The 18,470-nt window shown below is 35.5% G+C and overlaps 1 protein-coding gene across 1 annotated transcript in view; it reads left to right on the top strand.

Annotated features, from left to right (window-relative positions):
• The window catches only part of ITGB3BP (integrin subunit beta 3 binding protein), a 92,508-nt gene extending 74,397 nt beyond the window's left edge, over window positions 1-18,111 (top strand). The window contains exons 5-8 of the mRNA XM_060119411.1: window positions 5,059-5,137; window positions 5,537-5,630; window positions 5,959-6,018; window positions 17,780-18,111. Of these exons, the coding sequence (XP_059975394.1) occupies window positions 5,059-5,137; window positions 5,537-5,630; window positions 5,959-6,018; window positions 17,780-17,787 (241 nt within the window). The 3' untranslated portion in view covers window positions 17,788-18,111. The remainder of the gene's footprint in view (window positions 1-5,058; window positions 5,138-5,536; window positions 5,631-5,958; window positions 6,019-17,779) is intronic.
• Window positions 18,112-18,470: the final 359 nt, after the last annotated feature.

Below are 18,470 nucleotides of genomic sequence, written 5' to 3'. Positions count from 1 at the left end.
TTTTTTCCAGCTTAATTGAAGTATAATTGACAAATAAAATATATATATTTAAAGTGTATAACGTGATGATTTGATATATATATACATTGTGAAATAATTATGACAGTAAGGTTAATTAACATATTTACCATCTCACATAGTTACCTTGTTTTCTTGGTGGTGAGAATGCTTAAGATCTACTCTCTTAGCAATTTGAAGTATACAATACAGTATTTTTAACTATAGCTACCGTGCTGTACATGAGATCCCCAGAACTTATTCATCTTATAAATGAAGCCTTGTACCCTTTGACCAGCATCTCCCTGTTTCCTCCACCCAGCTTTCTCAGTGATGTAACAAACATGAACTATGAAGTCTATGATTAGAAGGACGTAAAAGAAAGAAAAAAATAAAAGATGAGCATATTTTACTTGGATCTAGGAATGTTTACTGGACTAGGTCTTTTTTATTTTATTCATTGATCCATCAAATAATATCTACCATACTACAGACACCATGCTAGGTAACTTGGTTTATAACGTAAACAAGTAGAGACTGTCCTTGCCTTCATGGAACTTACAATCTGGTGAGGAATACAGATGCCAAACAATTGGAAGTTACAGAAAGGGGGAAATCAGGATCTTTAAAGACCATTATGGCTTTTAGACGTTTCTCCTCTTCTCTCACTACACCCACAGTGCCTGCACAGGTAATACAGTAGGCACCATGGGTCACATGCTAGGGAATCTTGAAGACATTAGTGGGCTCCTTTCCAATCTCCTTTGCCTCCCTTCTTCCACATCTAGAATGGCACAGCAACAGCTGAGATAATGCTTGCTAATCACCTGTACCAGCAATTTTTAGTCAGACCCACCAATTTAATGATAGTTTCTCCTTATTCTTTTAGTTCTCCCCTCAGAATATATCTGAGGAACTTTATGGAGAAAAGGAAAATGATGAAGCTAAATTTGAAGGTAAGAATGGAAAATAATTGAAAGCAGTCAAGATGGGAAAAAAGACAATTGGAGCAGAATGATAGTTTTGAAAGTTACGTTACATATGACTTGCTTGAAACTGGAGAAATTTCTGTGGAAGAAATTTAAAGTATAATTAATGGATACATCCCTCCATGGATTTTATGTGGTCGAAGCATCTAATTTCAGTTGTTCTTCAGAATAATAAGACTTCCTCTTTGGGGAAAATGAGAGAACTCTGAATTTCACAGTGAGACTTTCTAGGCAAATTGGAAAAGGCACCGAAAACCCAGAATTTTTGGCATGTGGCTTTCTCAAGAGAAAAAGATATTCATAGTGAACATACCGTAAGAATCTGCCCTGACATAAGGCAGTCTGGCAAAAACATGTCAAAACGTGAACAACTTTCAGTTGTGCCAGAGCAACTGGATCATAGTTTCTTTTTTAAAGTATCTTAGAGGACTAACCCAGACACTTTGAAAATACTGGTTGGTAAAAAAAGATGATGCTGGACTTTTACTCTATTGACAAACAAAAAAAGATTCATTCAAGGAGGACCAAGATTTCAGATTTCTCAAGTTGTACTACAGTGGTCTTTGGCTGTAATATAGGATGTGATCAAATCTTATAAGGATGCCATGAAGCTGGCAGCAGTCACTGGATATTGGGATGCAGTACCCATCAACATCTGCATAGCTTGCATTGGTCATTATAAGATGAAGGATTTGATTCAATTTAGTCCAGCCAGAGGCAAATCTGTTTAAGAAAGGAGTAGTGTTCTATAAAATATGAATGGCACCTACTGATGACACTTTCACTCACCAACTTGAAAGAGGGAGCAACAATAACTTGGAAATTTTGTAACAAATGGATTCTGCAGGCAGGAATAAAAGATTGTTGGTTTTCAGAAATAAGTAAATTAGTGAAGGGACATCGAGATGATATTAAAGCAAACAGTGATGCTGTCTTAAGGCAACAAAGTACAGTTTGAACCATCCATTGAAAATATAGAAAATGCTATTAATAGCAATAAAAATCCAGTCTCCAGCACAAATGGGATTAAATATAAAAATTGCCATTTTGTTTAGGATGAAGACAGTGGCAACCATTCTTCTCCCAGAAGCTGCTCAGCAAGTAGTTTATCTCCAAAGATTATGAAGCCTTGTCCACTGAGTCAGAAGATGTAGAAATGGAGAACACACTTCCTGAATTTCTCAAAATTTAACAGTTGGATGACAGTTTTAAAACCATTCTGTGAATTTGGTTGCCACCGAGATGGGAAAAGGAGTTGATTTCACCTAGGAAGAAGTAAAAGGAGGAGGAGGAAGAAAGGAAAGGAAATTAAAATAAAAATTACAAGAGTGATGGAGTGTCCACTACTCTACTTGGTCCTGCAGTGGAGGCAAGTTTCCCTGCAAAAGTAGCTTAGGCATGTGAAGAATATCTTGATACTCAGAGAATTGATACTCAGTCCAAAAACTCCAAGGTTACAAACAGTTTGCTTAGCTGCTGGATAACTATCTTAACTTGGGAGAGAGATTTACTAATAGGATTGTTGGGGATGCTACATAGCACAGCTCCTGGGGGCACCATTCACATCTTACTCTATCTGAACAGAGCTCCTTTGAGTCATTCAAGATGGCAATTCTGCAGGAACCCAACCCTTCCCACACAGTTCCCTGAGGGTAGACAGGGAACAGCATCAGTTCCTTAAGGTATGATAAGACTGTGGAGAGTCTCTGCCCCTTCTATCCTCCCAGGAAAGGGATACAAGGAAAAGAGCCCTAGGACTCCTTCTCATAGCAGAGTAGCTTAATTGCCTCAGCTTTGCACTTCTGAAGCCCTTAGTAGGCTTACATATAATATAGGGGAAGCTGGAGGTTCCCAGCCCTGGGTGGGAGTCACTTAAGTTGTCTTGCTCCTTCAGGCTTTTGGAGCTCAATTGGAGGAGCTGGAATCCTTTTATGATACTTTGTCACAAACTGAGGTTCCAGTGGTGAGCAGCTGAGGCCTCAGACAGATAGATGACTTCTAATTTAAAATGCATAATAATAAAGGAAAATTTTTAAAGAAAGAATATGACCTGTAATTCCACTATCCTCACATAATTTTTAGCTTTTGCATAATGCTTTCTCTCCATTCCTTGTTGCATACTTAGATATATATTTTACTTAGTTGCAACATACTGTTCAGGGACTACCCTCGTGGCACAGTGGTTAAGAATCCGCCTGCCAATGGAGGGGACACGGGTTTGAGCCCTGGGCCAGGAAGATCCCACATGCCACGGAGCAACTAAGCCCGTGCACCACAACTACTGAGCCTGCGTTCTAGAGCCTGCGAGCCACAACTACTGAGCCCTCATGCCACAACTACTGAAGCCCGCACACCTAGAGCCCGTGCTCCGCAACGAGAGAAGCCACTGCAATGAGAAGCCCGCGCACCGCAACGAAGAGCAGCCCCCGCTCACCGCAACTAGAGAAAGCCCACGTGCAGCAACGAAGACCCAATGCAGCAAAAAATTAATTAATTAAAAAAGAAAAACATACTGTTCATATTCATTGTGTATGTACATTTAACATCACATTTGTCTTATTTTTTAATAGCACACAAATGTTAATGGATAACACTGATGTGATTTTGAAAAGCATTTAAAGAGAATATCTAGTTTCTCTCATAAAATCGATAGTATAGATTTGTGCTCTCCGAAACAGTAGTCACTAGCCAGCCACACATGGCTAATGAGCATTTGAAATGTGACTATTCTGAAATGAGATGTGCTATGCGTGTAAAGTATACACTGAATTTTGAAAAAAAAAAGTAAGTATAAAATATCTCGAATAATTTTTATACCGATTACATGTTGAAATGGTAATACTTTGGATATATTGGGTTAAATATATCATTAAAATTAAGTTCACCTATTTCTTTTTACTTCTTTTAATGTGGCTACTAGAAATTTTTAATTACATATGTGGCTTGCATTATATTTTTGTTAGACTGCACTGGTATAGATTATCATACACAGCTATGAGATCTTTTTTTTTTTTTAAAGAAGGTCATTCCCAGAACGCTGTACATATTAACATTTTTTTTTTTTGATGTTGGGGGTAGGAGTTTATTAATTAATTTATTTATTTATTTTTGCTGTGTTGGGTCTTTGTTTCTGTGCGAGGGCTTTCTCTAGTTGTGGCAAGCGGGGGCCACTCTTCATCGCGGTGCGCGGGCCTCTCACTATCGCGGCCTTTCTTGTTGCGGAGCACAGGCTCCAGACACGCAGGCTCAGTAGTTGTGGCTCACGGGCCCAGCCGCTCTGCGGCATGTGGGATCCTCCCAGACCAGGGCTCGAACCCGTGTCCCCTGCATCAGCAGGCAGATTCTGAACCACTGCGCCACCAGGGAAGCCCCTATGAGATCTTAAAATTGAAAAAGAAACTAAAATTGCAGCCATAAGGAAATGGTTAAATCATCTTTGGTGTATTCACTAGGTACAATATTGTGCAGCTTTTAAAATTATAGATACATGAATATGTGTGTGTGTGTGTGTAATGTTATATTAAGGCAAGATAGTGTGATATAAAGTTATAAAAATATTTTAAAAACCTAAGATTTTTCCAGAATGCTAATATGCTAACTAGAGATATGTTTAGAAGGAAGGTAGAATTACAAAGTGAGGTTTTCTTTGTTTTCAAATTTAAAAGAGTGCCTTTGTGTCTTTGTCACATTGAAATATATTAAAGCTAAAAAACTTGGTTTTTTATTAAAGAAGATCACTGGGTAACACTGATTCATAGGCTTAGATCTAGGTAAATAAGGAGATGATGATGTATTAGTTTTCTCAAAGTGGTATGGGGGAGAAAGGGCAAGCCAGCTATATCTTCTCTCCCACTGCAAAGTGGGAATGAGAAAGTGAAACACCAAGGGATAGGATGGTTGGTAAAATATACTGTTTGTAAAGGAATGAAAGCATGAAGGAGGAGCATTTCATCTTTTACCACTTTGAAAAATATAAAGAAAAGGATTAGAAAACTGAATCAAAGATGCTTTCAAAAGAATTAAAGCTCTGAAAGTGCCTGATCTTGCTGAATATTTTTTTCTTCATTCATAGATTCATGGTGTTGCTATCTAAAGTTGAGGAATCATCAGACGAATTCATGGAAATAATGCAAAATTTAAGTAATATACAGGTTTGCTTTTTTGGCATATAATTTTTCATATTCTATTACCCTATTTGAAAAAGAATAGGAGAATCCAATCCCAGAAAGAACTTACAGGGTATATGTTTGATCTACTTTTCATGGGAACTTCTTTTCATATATGAACATTAATTAACCATAATATTTTAGTAATATCTGGCTTCTTCACATTTAAAAGTAAATTTATTAATTATGTTTAGTCTTTTTAGTTAATAAATTGTTTTTATTCAGGTATTTTAAGGCTTGCAATAGTTAACCTAACAGAAAAAGTTAAATTTCATTATCATAGAGTTTTTTTCATATGAAGGAAGCAGTATACTGTATTTTCACTAGACTTGTCAGTATTATATTTGTAGAGAACTTAACTCATTTAAGATGACTTTCTTTTAGGCTTTGGAGGGCAGTAGAGAGCTTGAAAATCTCATTGGTATCTCCCATGCATCATGTGTCTTAAAAAGAGAAATGCAGAAAACAAAAGACCTAAGTAAGAGAAATTTATGAGTTTTTGATTGTGTCTCTCTATTACTTGTTTGCAAACTTAGAACAGGAAGCCACATATCTTTTGCCAGGATATGCTATTTTAGGGATTCTTCTTGAATGTGAAGGGAAAGAATGTACCTTGGTAACTGGTATTAGGCTTTTTTTTAACGCAGTTCTCATTCTTTAAAAAAGATATAAGGTATTGCACTTTATACTTGATATTTATAAGTATGTATTGCTTGAAATTATTGTTTCTTATGAAGTTGTTTCTTCCAAAATGAGAAATTATTTAATATTCCGTATTCTTAATGTGAGATTTTTTTTTCCTTTAGTGACAAAAGTAACAAAACAAAAACTATTTGAAAAGAAGAATTCAGGACTTCCCAACAAAGGTAAAGAGTTGTGTTTTAATTTATTACATAAAGAGATCCTTTCATCTCATTTTACCATTTCAACCAATTATCATGGGCCCTTTTTTTAAAAGACCACGAATCTCATTTGAAAAACATTATATTGCATTTAGCAAAAGACCGTGTCTGGTAAGATCAGCTTCCCTGATGACTGAACTTTTGGAATACAATTTTCGGTTCAAGAGTTAAATTTTTTCTTCTATTAAAAGTTCTTTTTGAGAATACAGACAAATGGGGCAACAGTGCATTAATATATGGCAGCTTTTCATGGTGAATTAGAAAGATCCACAAAACATAAAAAGTTACTTTGTAACCAGTGTTCTGAAAACTTTCAGATTATTAATGACATTTGATCTACTGTGAACTCATACCTTGGAGCATTTCACAGTATGGGAAACTAAATTAGCAGATTTTAAGTTCTCATAACACATGCACATTCATACCTCAGTAAGCAAAATGCTATAAAATATTAAAACCATTAGACCAACTTAAGAGGGATGATTTTAATATTACTGACATGAATGCCATTTGGCAATCTCTGCAGATGGAGGTAGCCCTTGAAGTGGATAGCCATGTTTTAGTCTACCGTTTTTGAGTACCAATGACTACCATTTGTTGAGGACTAATAATTACTGTGTTCCCAATGCTAGGATCAGCAGATCATTACAACAACCCTGCAAGATAGCTATTATTGTCATTATAGATAAGGAACAAAGAAACAGAAAAATATTAAGTAACTTGCCCAAAGACAATGCTACTTAAGTGTCAGAGCAGGGATTCCAACTAAAGACAAGTCTTACCTCAAAAAGTATGGTCTTTGCATTTTTCCATGTTGTCTCTTCCTAAAACAAATGAAATCATCCAGTCATCCCTGCTCTCAGATTCAAACACAAGGCATAACTGAAACTGGTTCAACCAATCTAGTATGTTAGTCTGTGTTTAGGATCTTTAACAAAGCCAGTGATGAGTTTGCAGTGGAAAGAGCTGGATTCCCTGCTGGTCAGTTCCAAAGGCCAACTGGGTCATGGCAGGGCAGCAGCCATGGAAAAACTCCTCCAAAACTCATGTGGGAAGGGAACTGAGCAGGCTTCCTGAGCCATTCAGTTGGGCAGCTAACTCCCATTAGGGTCCATAGAATTTAAGAGCATGAAGGCAGCTCTTTCCTAGAGAAGGCTTGAGATCTCTTCTGATGCTGTGTAACTTGATTATAATGTGTAACTGGTTTTCAGTGGTTTTAATCTCTACTAACTTGACAAGTTTTAGAGGATCATAATGGGAAATTGGAATATTTATTATTTCTCAACTAGAGGAAATCTTCTATATATTCTGTGGCAATGGTGTAATTTTTTTTTAATCTGTAATTTCCTAGAACTAATTAGAATTAGGCTTTACATTAGGCTTGTGCCAACAGTGAGGAAGGGAAAATTGTAGAACAAATAGGTGAACTGTCACTGCTAATAATTAATGCGAAAATATTTCCCAAAAGTATTGTTTCCTTCCCTAAACAGTTATTAAGACATTAAAGTTATTTCCACATGTTAAAACAGTCATCTCCTTTCAGTTATCCAGTACATACTGATTCTTTGTGTGTGTCTGCGTGCCTTAAAACCATTTTCTAGTATTTTAGGCATTAAAACTGACTTGCCCATTACCAGGTGTTCCCTAAGAACTGAGTGTTTGTTCATGCATAGAGGAGATTGTATCACTAAATCATGCTTTAAAGTTTCTAATAAGCATTGATTATTTGTTGTGGTTTAAATGAAAACTGAGCTAAGATATATTAAATATATAATATTTATATAAATTACATAGAAATATATATATGAAAATATGTCATTTTCCATTTCTGTTTCTTGGCAAGAGCTACATTAGCTCTTAATATTTACTGAGGTATTCAAATCTTCATTAGTGTATCAACTTATTTTTTAAAGTAATATTGCCTGAAAAATAGATTGAATTTTTTAATTTGAATTTGAGCTAAATATTTTTACAGAATACGTTTCCCTGTTTTTTCTCTGGTTCCTAATATGTGTATTTTTTAATATTAGTGGGATTTTTTTTTTTTCGGTTAAAGGTGATGGACACCAAACACATGCATGTTATATGTAAATTTCTTTGCTAAGTTAACTTTCACCCCCTTCTATTCGTACATTCATTTTAAGAGGGCTTTGTTAGTTTTTTTGACAGTTCAAACTAATTTGCTTTATATATTCCTTATTTGGGGATCTAGCCTTCAGCTTTTTATAAAAATTTCTAATTTACTCTTTTCTTTTACTATGCTGTTACCCAGAATTAAATTTTAAAATGTTTTGAGAATCTCCATAATGTTATAAATTATATAGTCACAAATTACATAATATAAAAATCAGCCCTATGTTTTAGATTTGTTTTATTAGGTAATTATGAAAATGAAAATAAACAGATTACTTGTTTCACTATCAAAAGAATGTCCTTCAGGGCTTCCCTGGTGGCGCAGTGGTTGAGAGTCCGCCTGCCCATGCAGGGGACACGGGTTTGTGCCCCGTTCCGGGAAGATCCCACATGCCGCGGAGCAGCTGGGCCCGTGAGCCATGGCCGCTGGGCCTGCGCGTCCGGAGCCTGTGCTCCGCAGCGGGAGAGGCCACGCAGTGAGAGGCCCGGGTACCGCAAAAAAAAAAAAAAAAAAAAGTGTCCTTCAGATTTTTTTTTCCTTCAGATTCTTATCAAATTTTCCCAGAATAGTTAAAATAAACAATAACAGAAGAATTCCAACATTTATGCTGTCATTGCACCTTTGAATTGTTGCTTTAGTTCTGTTTATTTTTTTTCATTTCAGTGCTTGTTTGTTTAGCATCAGCTGCAGTCTTTATTATAGGCAGAGAAGTATAACTGTAAAGATAAAACTCTAGTGTTTTAATTAAATAGACATCTGACACACATTCTAAGGCTTTATATAACCTATTCCAGGGAAATTTAAAACATACACAGTAACATGAAAAGGTACACTGAGATTTTCATAGTTTTCAGAACTGGACCTTGCACATTAGGGAATGCCTTGATAGAGCATATGAATAAAGAGGACCTCCTTTGCTAACTACAAATTTCTTAAACAAAGGAAGGCTTCTTTCTTTTTCCAGTTACTTAGGAAGTAAGCCTAACTTCACTTTCCTTAATAATATTGGCTTTATGACTATTAGAAAAATAATGAAATGAAAGGTTCTTTTTCTGTTATATTTGGATGTGAATTTTCAAAATTATTTTTAATTTGTTATGCTGAAGATTTAAAACATATGACCATTCAATGGGTTGATACAGATGGAATGTCACATTATCATCACATGGGAAGGCATGAAATTTATTTACTTTGCATAATCAACCCCTACATAAAACAACTTGATACAAATATTCCTGAGACAATAGATGGCATTATACTGTACTTGGTATTTTCATTTTTTCTGGAGATATTAGAAAATACCAGCATTGTTTGTCTATGACTAGTACTTCCAGTAAACAAAATGTTTTTTAAAAGAATGTAAGCAAATTGTAGAGCAGTTGCCAAGATATGAAATCTAGACACTTAAGATATGAAATCTAGACACTTAGCTTCAGTCCAAAACATATTTTATCTGTTTTGAGAATAATTGTGTAGGTTGAAGTATGCATAATTTAAATGAAATGTAACCATCTGAACTTTACATTGTTCAAAAAAGTTGATTGTTTCAGCTGTTTATAATACAAAATATTTCAGAATTTCTAGCTCTGGCTTTAAACAGAAAAAAGCACAAACTATCATGTTCTGGCTTTCTTTCGCTAACTTACTGTCTTCGTGCATTGTAAAATTCATCTTGGTTATAGGATTTTGAAGTTTTCAAATTCTTGGACCACAGGACATATTTTAAACTCCTTCTGTTCTAAGTCTATAAAATAGTTTGGTATTGCCTTTCCATTCTAACCACCCACTGAAGTATTTTTTAGCTTAAAAATATGTTGTTCTTTCCCCCACTCAGTCTTGAAAAAGTATTCATCATATCAGCTAAATAATTTTACTCCTAGAAAACTACTACCCCCCTTTTTTTTTCTGTTATAGCACTGAGGTTTAGACATGATGAATTTTAGGAGAAACAACAAAAATTCCCGTATGCTTTAACATTCTTATGTTTATGTTAACATTTTTATGTTTATCTCCAGATAAACTGGAGATAAAAAATAGAGATGTTAGTTTTGGTGACACAAATACACATTAATGTACAACTGTAGTCCTCAGCTCTTTATAAGGATTCAGTTGTCACATATGCTGTATGTGGGTCATACCTTTTCCTATTAATAAATGTTCATGCTTTTGCTTTACACTATTCATCACTTTTAGGGCTACATTTCGACTGCTTACTTGAGATTTGTCTAGGATTTAAGGAAAAACAAACTGGTTTGTTACTTTTCAAAGCCTTTTAAATAATTTCTTCCAAGATTTAAATTTTTTTATACTTTACTAGAAGTATTATGCTTTTATCTTTTAAATAATTAGGTAAAAAAATTTAAACCATAGATTTTAACTCATTTAATAGCAATTATGTGTTTAAGAGGTGTAAATATAGTAAATAACTTGCTATCAGACATTACAAATATCCAGGTGCTCTGTATGTGCTGATGACAACAAAATTGAAACGAAAGACTGTAATAATTCTGACTGGTTTTCTCTGCAGAAGATATTGATTATTTGTGTGTGGTGAGAGATTTGGAAAATTCAATTAAAGGAGTTGTGCAAAGGTTTCATAAATTCTCCTTCTACAGCGTGTACACAGACATTGTTGCGTATTAAATCAATGCAGCACTTCACAATATATTTTCTTTGAAACATAAAAATAAATAACATTTAAACAGTTCTGCTTACTACAGAAACAAATTTTATTTTCTGTGAAGCATTTAGTCATGTGCTATCACTGACTCATACACATTTGCCAGCTGTAACAAATTTTATAGACATTTTCTCCAGAGACATATTTCATATACTATGAATTTTTAAATGAGCAAATGGTGAAGAAGGGATGTCAGCAATATAAAAATTGATCAGTTAAAAGATAAAAGCATAAGTAAAGAGATTTGTATGGTAGTCTTAATAGGTTTTATTAAATAAAAATACTATAAAAAGACAGTAATGAACAGGCTGAAGACTAACTGTTCTTGAGGTGGAGAAAAATTATTCTGGCACATTTAGTAGGAATTGGTTTTATGTCACCTGACAGGTGAACATTTTTTTTCCATTTTAACTCTTAGTCAGAAAAGCTCCTCAAAGTGTTAGATAAATTCTCTAAGTGGTTTTTGTATGTTAAACACATGTATATAATAATAAAGCAGATATTTATAGTGTTATATAACTAATTATATAGTTAAAAGCAGGACTTGGGCAATCAGTACATATTAGCTGTTTTTCTTCCTCCAGCTCAGACCTCACATAGGCAGAAAGTAGTCTTTTTCATTCACACTGTTCATACCATATGCTTCAGTCCTCTGGAGTCTCTCTCTCTCTCAGGACGCCAGGCTTTTCTACTGCTTCTCTCTCTGCCTGGATTGTACTTGCTTCCTTCTTTGTCTAGCAAACTCCTGCTCATTCCTTAAGGTCAGCCTTCAGGGTCACATCATTTGAAACTCTCCCCAGCTCGCCTAGGTAAAAGGCTAAATTGCTTCGTCTTCTAGGCTTCTACAACACGTGTCTGAATGATTATACATGTATCATGTGGTAGTGTATTGTAATTGTCTGGTTACAGGGCTCTCTCTGGGCTTCTCCTTGGCAAACAAACAAAAGTCTTATCTCTATACTGTAGTCCCAGAGTTTAGTATAGAACCTGGTTAGAAGGTCCATAATGCATATTCAGTGAATGAATAAAAACAAATGGCCACTCTAAGAATTTTTTTAAGGAATTATTTAGATATTTTCAAATACTTATAAATTGCTATTTCCTTGCATGCCTCATTCATTTAAGATTTATTGAATGCCTACTAGGAGCCAGGCACAATTCTAGCATTGGGGATACACTAATAAACAAGACAGACATAGTCCTGCCCTCAGGATTATAGAACCTAGCACAAAAGATGAATAATTATAATAAAACATAAGCACACATTATAATAATAAGTTTCTTGGCAGTTTTCATCCTAAATTTGTAAATGTACGTTCTGAAACAGAATCAGGCAAATCTGTAGGCTGTTGAAACAAGAATTTATAGACCCAAAGCTGTTATTTATAATGTAAAATAAAACTTTATGTGTAGGTTCTTTATTTTAATTTCATTTTGATTAAGCATTTATTCTGCATCATTACTATGACAACTTACTGTGCACTGTTTTCTGAAAAAAAAGTCTTTTTTCTTTCATATAGAATTAATTATATGATCTTGATAGCTATGAATTCCTTAAAATCATTTTAAACCGAGGTACTGTTTCACCTTTATAATTAAGTTTAGCCTTGTTAGATTTCACTGTTTATTTTTCAGGTGGAAACATTTTAATTATCAAACTTGGTATTGTCTGTCTGTAAAGAAAATAGGGACATTAGTTGAAATTATATTTTATCTATTCTTATAAATAATAGGAAGGCAGTCTAACAAGATCTGTGAGTTAGGCTGTTGAAAGAGAACACTGTTGAGCTTACCAGGCTAGCTTTCAGAGAGGGCATATTTTTTAGTGAATATAAAGAGGGCCCTTAATTGAGTACCTTTAGTAAAAACAGCTAACTCAATAGTGAGAGGTAGGTTATAGGATGTTTCTGTAGGGCACATCTGACTGAACAAAGACATAACAAGTCAGTGAATTTGGAAATGTGCTGAATTAAGTAAATAATTACATACTAAATAGTACCTTTCCTTCAAAACAATTCCTGTGGATACAGCAATACAAGTAAAAATGATATATTTATAAATAGCTTACTATAACATATTAGCTAGAAGCATTATGAGTCATGATGTAACATTAGTGTTTAGTGTACCTGCAACTGAAGGTTCACAGTAAAATCTAGCATTATCCCAGACTTAGTGGCATCAATATTAAGATTCTTAGAAGCTAACCAGATGTTGCCTGTTTTCTCTCAGAAAATAATTAATGCAAAAAAAGAATTCTATTCTATACTGAAAATACGTTTCTTTGGAAATGGTATGTCAAGTGATTAATATTATCTTCTTAACTAGCTGTTTTTAAAATATTTGCAAAGCATCTTCTACAGAAAATTGTATCACTTTCACTCCTTAAAATGTTCATTCTGTAGTATACAATAAATAATAGCTTATAATAATAGCTAACATTTGAGCACTTTCAATGTGCCAGACACTGTTATAAGCACTTTATACACATCCCGTTTAACCTTCACAACAACTTATGTGAAGTAGATAGTTATTATCTTTATTTTTACAGGTAAGGCAACTGAGGCACAAAGAGGTTAAGTACCTTGTACCAGAATCACTTAAGAGACAGAGCCAGTATACTAACCAGAGTGGTCTGGAGCCAGAACCTGTGCTCTTGCCCACTACATGGTAGTAATCAGTGAATGTCAGGTTTCATGACTGCTCAAAGATTTTACATCCTATTAAGTTTTAAGTATACAATATATATACAAATACATACATTCATTCATTATAGGGTAAAATGTTTTATACAATTTCTGACCTATGGAAATCCAACAGCAAACTATTAGTGGTTGTCATAAATACAGTTATATACACACATAAATATTCACAGTTATACATTTGGCAAATGAATATACACATTTAATATATGACAGTCTCATTAATGAACTTTTGGGAAACTTAAGAATACTGAGAATAGCTTTGTGTTAGTGGATTCTAGTAAACATCATCACATGTTCGGGATGTTTTTCTGAGTCTTTCTTTTGAGTAGTACTTTCAAAAAACTTGAAAGAATTAAGGTTGACCTACTAGTTAACTTCCCTTTTAGTGGGAAGCAACAGAGAGAAATAACAGTGAAATGTACCTGACTACCTTTGAGACATTTCCCTGGGTTCTTTTGATCATGTTTTCTTCTCACCTTGGGTGCTTTCTTCATGATCTTATCCATTCCTTGACTTTAGTTCTCACCTTAGTGTATAAGTTACCCTCCTCCTGAGCTGTAAACAATCTCAGCTCCCATACATTATTCCCCTAATATGCTGATTTCATCCCCCCCTCATACTATCCCTCATTGTATCTTTCTAGGGATTACATTCATCCAGTGATAAGGCTGAAAACCTTACAGTTGTCCCCACGTCCAAACTGCTGCCAAGTCATATCACTTCCCAAAACATTTACTTCTCCTTTCCATGTCCACTGCACTGGTTTACTCCTTCATTACCTCTCATCTAGATTATCTGCATCCTCATTGTAACCTGCCTCTCTTGCTCTTTGATCTCGTTTCCCTACAGCCTGTCCTGCTACTGAACAAATTATGCTTTCGAAGGTATCACTCCACCATATTCGTAGTAAAATCCAAATTTATACCATCATTCAGAACTCTTCCCTGATCTGACCCCAGCTTACCTTTCTAATTTGTCTTTTTGCCTCAGTCACTCCAGATTATTTGCCATTCATACTTAGACACATTCCTCAGAAAGCACCTTTCTCATTTCCTTATCTTTGTTCTCTCCTCTACTTGGCATACCTTTTCCCCCATCATCAAAATTTTACCTATCTTTCAAAACCTGCTTATAACTTACCTTACACAAGGCTTCCTTAGATGCCTCTCTTCCATGTTCTTTTATGCATTTGTCACAGCTGCCTAACTGGTATGACTAAGGGAGGATATTAAACTCCCTCATCTTGTCCTATGCCCTAGAAACCCCTGACAGTCACAGTGCCCCTGACACCACTGTGGCCAGATTCCCCGTCTGCACATCAGCTTCTGCCCTCTGTCACACTTCAGTTATTATTCCTCCCGACCTATATTATTCAGTGGGGGTAAGCACCCCATAGGCATTCGCTCCCAGAGCCTTTAGAAAGTGGAGCCTTTATAAAATAACGTTACAATAAGAGAGACTGTGCGTAAGGGAGACAGACAGTATGAAGACCAGCAAAAGAGGCGGAGAAAGCATGATTTGGGCTAATGTCAACAAGCGATGCTGAGATACATTTCCTAGAAACAGTGTAAATAAATCACTTGGTTAACAAAAGTGTGAGGGTTACTAGAAACAAAGCACTTTGCTTAATGCCAACCTAATATTCAAGCTAAGGATATAAGATTCGTATTATATACATGAAATAATAATATAAGACAAGCTATGATAAGTGATACAAGTTCAGACCCTTCTTCTTTCTAGGATTCTGGCCAATAGCAAGTACAAAAAAAGATGATGAATCCAACGAGGATCAAAGTATCGACTTGATTAGTGGAGGAATTAACCTCCAACATGGCAGGCCCTTTGGTAGAAGGTTGGGGTAACTAATGTGGACTAAGGCAGAAGTGGAACCTCCCTCTCCCATACTGAATCTAGATCTTGAATCCCATGTGCTCTCCTGAACCTGAGGAGAAAGCTGGATCCTTGAAATAGACCCAAGTCCACGTGTGTCTATAACAGTAAAGACCACAAACCTACCTTACATGCTTGGTTGCAGAAGAGAGAGAGAGAATGGGCTGGTCTCCTTACAACATGAAATTACGAAGCATGAAGGCCAGCTGGACTTGAGAGTAGACAGACGGTGAAAGGGAAGCTGAATAGTGGGGAAGAAGAGTGTTGTGTAAGAATAGTGGCCGAATATGACTGGTAAAATGTGAACTACTGTTCGGGACTTCAGTCAGTCAAATTTGTCACTTTTCCATGGGCTGTAGGGAGCAGAAGAGTTGACAGAAATTTCTTCCTCTTCAGGCTGAGGAGAGTAAACATTCTTTCCTACTCTAAGTACAAAATGAAGAATAAGCAGTAGTATAGGAATACACAACGTAGATCGCCTTTAGGATAGAGTGATTAGATCATTATTTAAGGGTTCATGATTTTAAAACCAGTTTTAGTTATTCTACTGTATATAATCTCTAACAGAGGGCCATCCAAGACCCTAGTAATGGAAATGTTTGTATTTTACTAGGAAGCTGGAATTTGAAAAATGGGTAATGTTGATGGGCTGTGTAAACATACTAGGCAGAGATAACAGCATGAACAAAAAAGGCAGAGAAGCAGAATGACTGAACAGTAGATTCCAGATATATCATTGACAGTTATGATCACCAGGCTAATAAATTAGCTCAGACTTTATTCATTAGGCAGAAATGGACCAGTGAAGATTATTAAGGAAGTAAATCCAAAGTATGTTTTAGAAAGAATATAATTGTTATATAAAGGATGAATTCTGTCAAAATACTGCTCATGAACTGCATTGCTGTAAATTTCTTTTCATTTGTGTTCTGAGATCTTCATCTCCAGAACCAGTATGACAGTGTAGAGAAAACAAACATGCTGCTGTTCCTTACTCTTGTGCTATGATATACATCACATTGATCGAAGTATTTGATTTTTGCTGGATCCTAAATTTGGCCTCAGAATCTTTCTCAACACAACTGTCCTGGCAGCCATGATCAACTGATGAGACTTCTTTGCAGGGCCTGGCATTGTAACAGAGAATGGGATTTGGATTAGATGTCCAGCACCAGCTCTACTACCTACTTTAGCTAGTGGCCTTAAACAAGGCACTCGGTTCCCAAAACCTTAATTATAAAATGGGACTGATGCTATTTACCTTGTGGATTATATAAAATAGCTTAGGGAATTCCCTGGTGGTCCAGTGGTTAGGACTTGGCACTTTCACTGCCAGGGTCCCGGTTCAATCCCTGGTCAGGGAACTAAGATCCTGCAAGCTGTGCGGTGTGGCCAAAAAAAGAAAAATAAAATAAAAAGCAAATTAATTAATTTAATTAAATAATTAGCTTAATTAGTACCTTTCCCACAGTAACTTTTTAATAAATGGCAGTCTTCCTTTCCTCCACAGTATTATCATTAGTTCTGATAACTGTGTATCAATAACCTATAAGGATATTAAGTGAACCCTAGCATGCTTAAAATCTTCTACTAGTATTCAGATCAAACTCAGCTCCTGAGTTGGCAAAAGTTGGTTGTCAAGTTGGCAACCTATCTACTTGTAGGACAAGAAGAATATAGGTGGACTGTCATGAATAGGGAAATATAGGGGCCCACCATGTATTACTTATTCATAGCTGCCAATATAAGCAAGGAAGGGATATTTCAGGAAGTAAAGGGTCCACATGCCCTATGGGAATATATGCCATCAGTTGCCATTGGGTGCTTTTTTCAAAGGCTTCCTCTCACATGTGTCCTAAGGCCAAACAGGCAAGAACTTCTATCACCACTAGGAGTCCCCAGAGAGACATACTCTGAATAGGAATGTCAGTAAAGACTCTCTTTTTTGCGGGGGCAGCTGTTGGAGGAAACACCTGCTGAAAGGCCCTGAAGGCTTACAGACAAAAGGCGTGTAAGATTTGGTGTTTTCATTAGGTCATGTTGGAGTTTTAGAACCCTCTCGAAGTATCTCAAATCCATCTTCACATAAAGTGAAGAGTGCTATGTCAGAGTAGTCATATTGACAATTATTTCTGAAGGTGAATCTTGCTTTGAAGACTCAAAAATAAGCAAATGAGAGATGACCAGTACCTAACTAAACTAGGTACCAAATTACATAGTAAACGGGTGTTTAAATCATTTCTTAAATCATGTATGAGATGCATGTTAATTTGGAAACTAATTCTTGATGATTTAATAAGCATCTTTTTTATCCTGCAGGCATTTAGAAGAAATGCACTCACTATGAAAACGCCAACTTCTGTATCTGCCTGATCGTATTTAAAGGAACAGAAGAAATGTAATTAATCTGCCCAGTAAATACCAGATCATAGCGCAGGCAGGTGCATGTCTAGATAAAATTTCTTGCAGCTAATTTAAACTTTCTACACGCACAAGTAGATAATCTCAACGTAAATAATACATTTCTTCTTGACCCTTTAAAGTAAGCCAACATGTAGAAGAGGATCTTGACTTATATTTTGTATCTCATATGCTTCTATATACTTTGAGCATTTGTGGATAGACTTAATAAAGCATTAATAAAAATGGCACCTTTGGTAGAGCTATATATTTTAAAACTCAGATTAAATCTAATAGTGAGTGGTATTAGGTACCAGTTTTCCCACTTAAAGCTCCAGATGTGTATTTATTAGATTCTTTTGAAAGCTTTTAAAATTTGTAAGTTTATTTTAGCTACTATCTCAGGGATGAGTCTTTATTATATTCTAGTTATTCTTATGCTTGTAGAGAAAAAGTATTTTCAAACTTTTAAAATTTCCACATCTCCTTTTATACAATATTGGAATGTATTTTTCAGTATAGACTTTTAAATATGAAGTTGTTTTCAAACTGAACTACACAGACTCTACTGAATTTAAAGAAAAGACCTATCTCATGGAGCAATATGAGA

This window comes from Mesoplodon densirostris, chromosome 2, assembly GCF_025265405.1.
Source record: "Mesoplodon densirostris isolate mMesDen1 chromosome 2, mMesDen1 primary haplotype, whole genome shotgun sequence".
Classification (NCBI taxonomy): Eukaryota; Metazoa; Chordata; class Mammalia; order Artiodactyla; family Ziphiidae; genus Mesoplodon; species Mesoplodon densirostris.
This window is presented reverse-complemented; position numbering and strand designations above follow the sequence as displayed.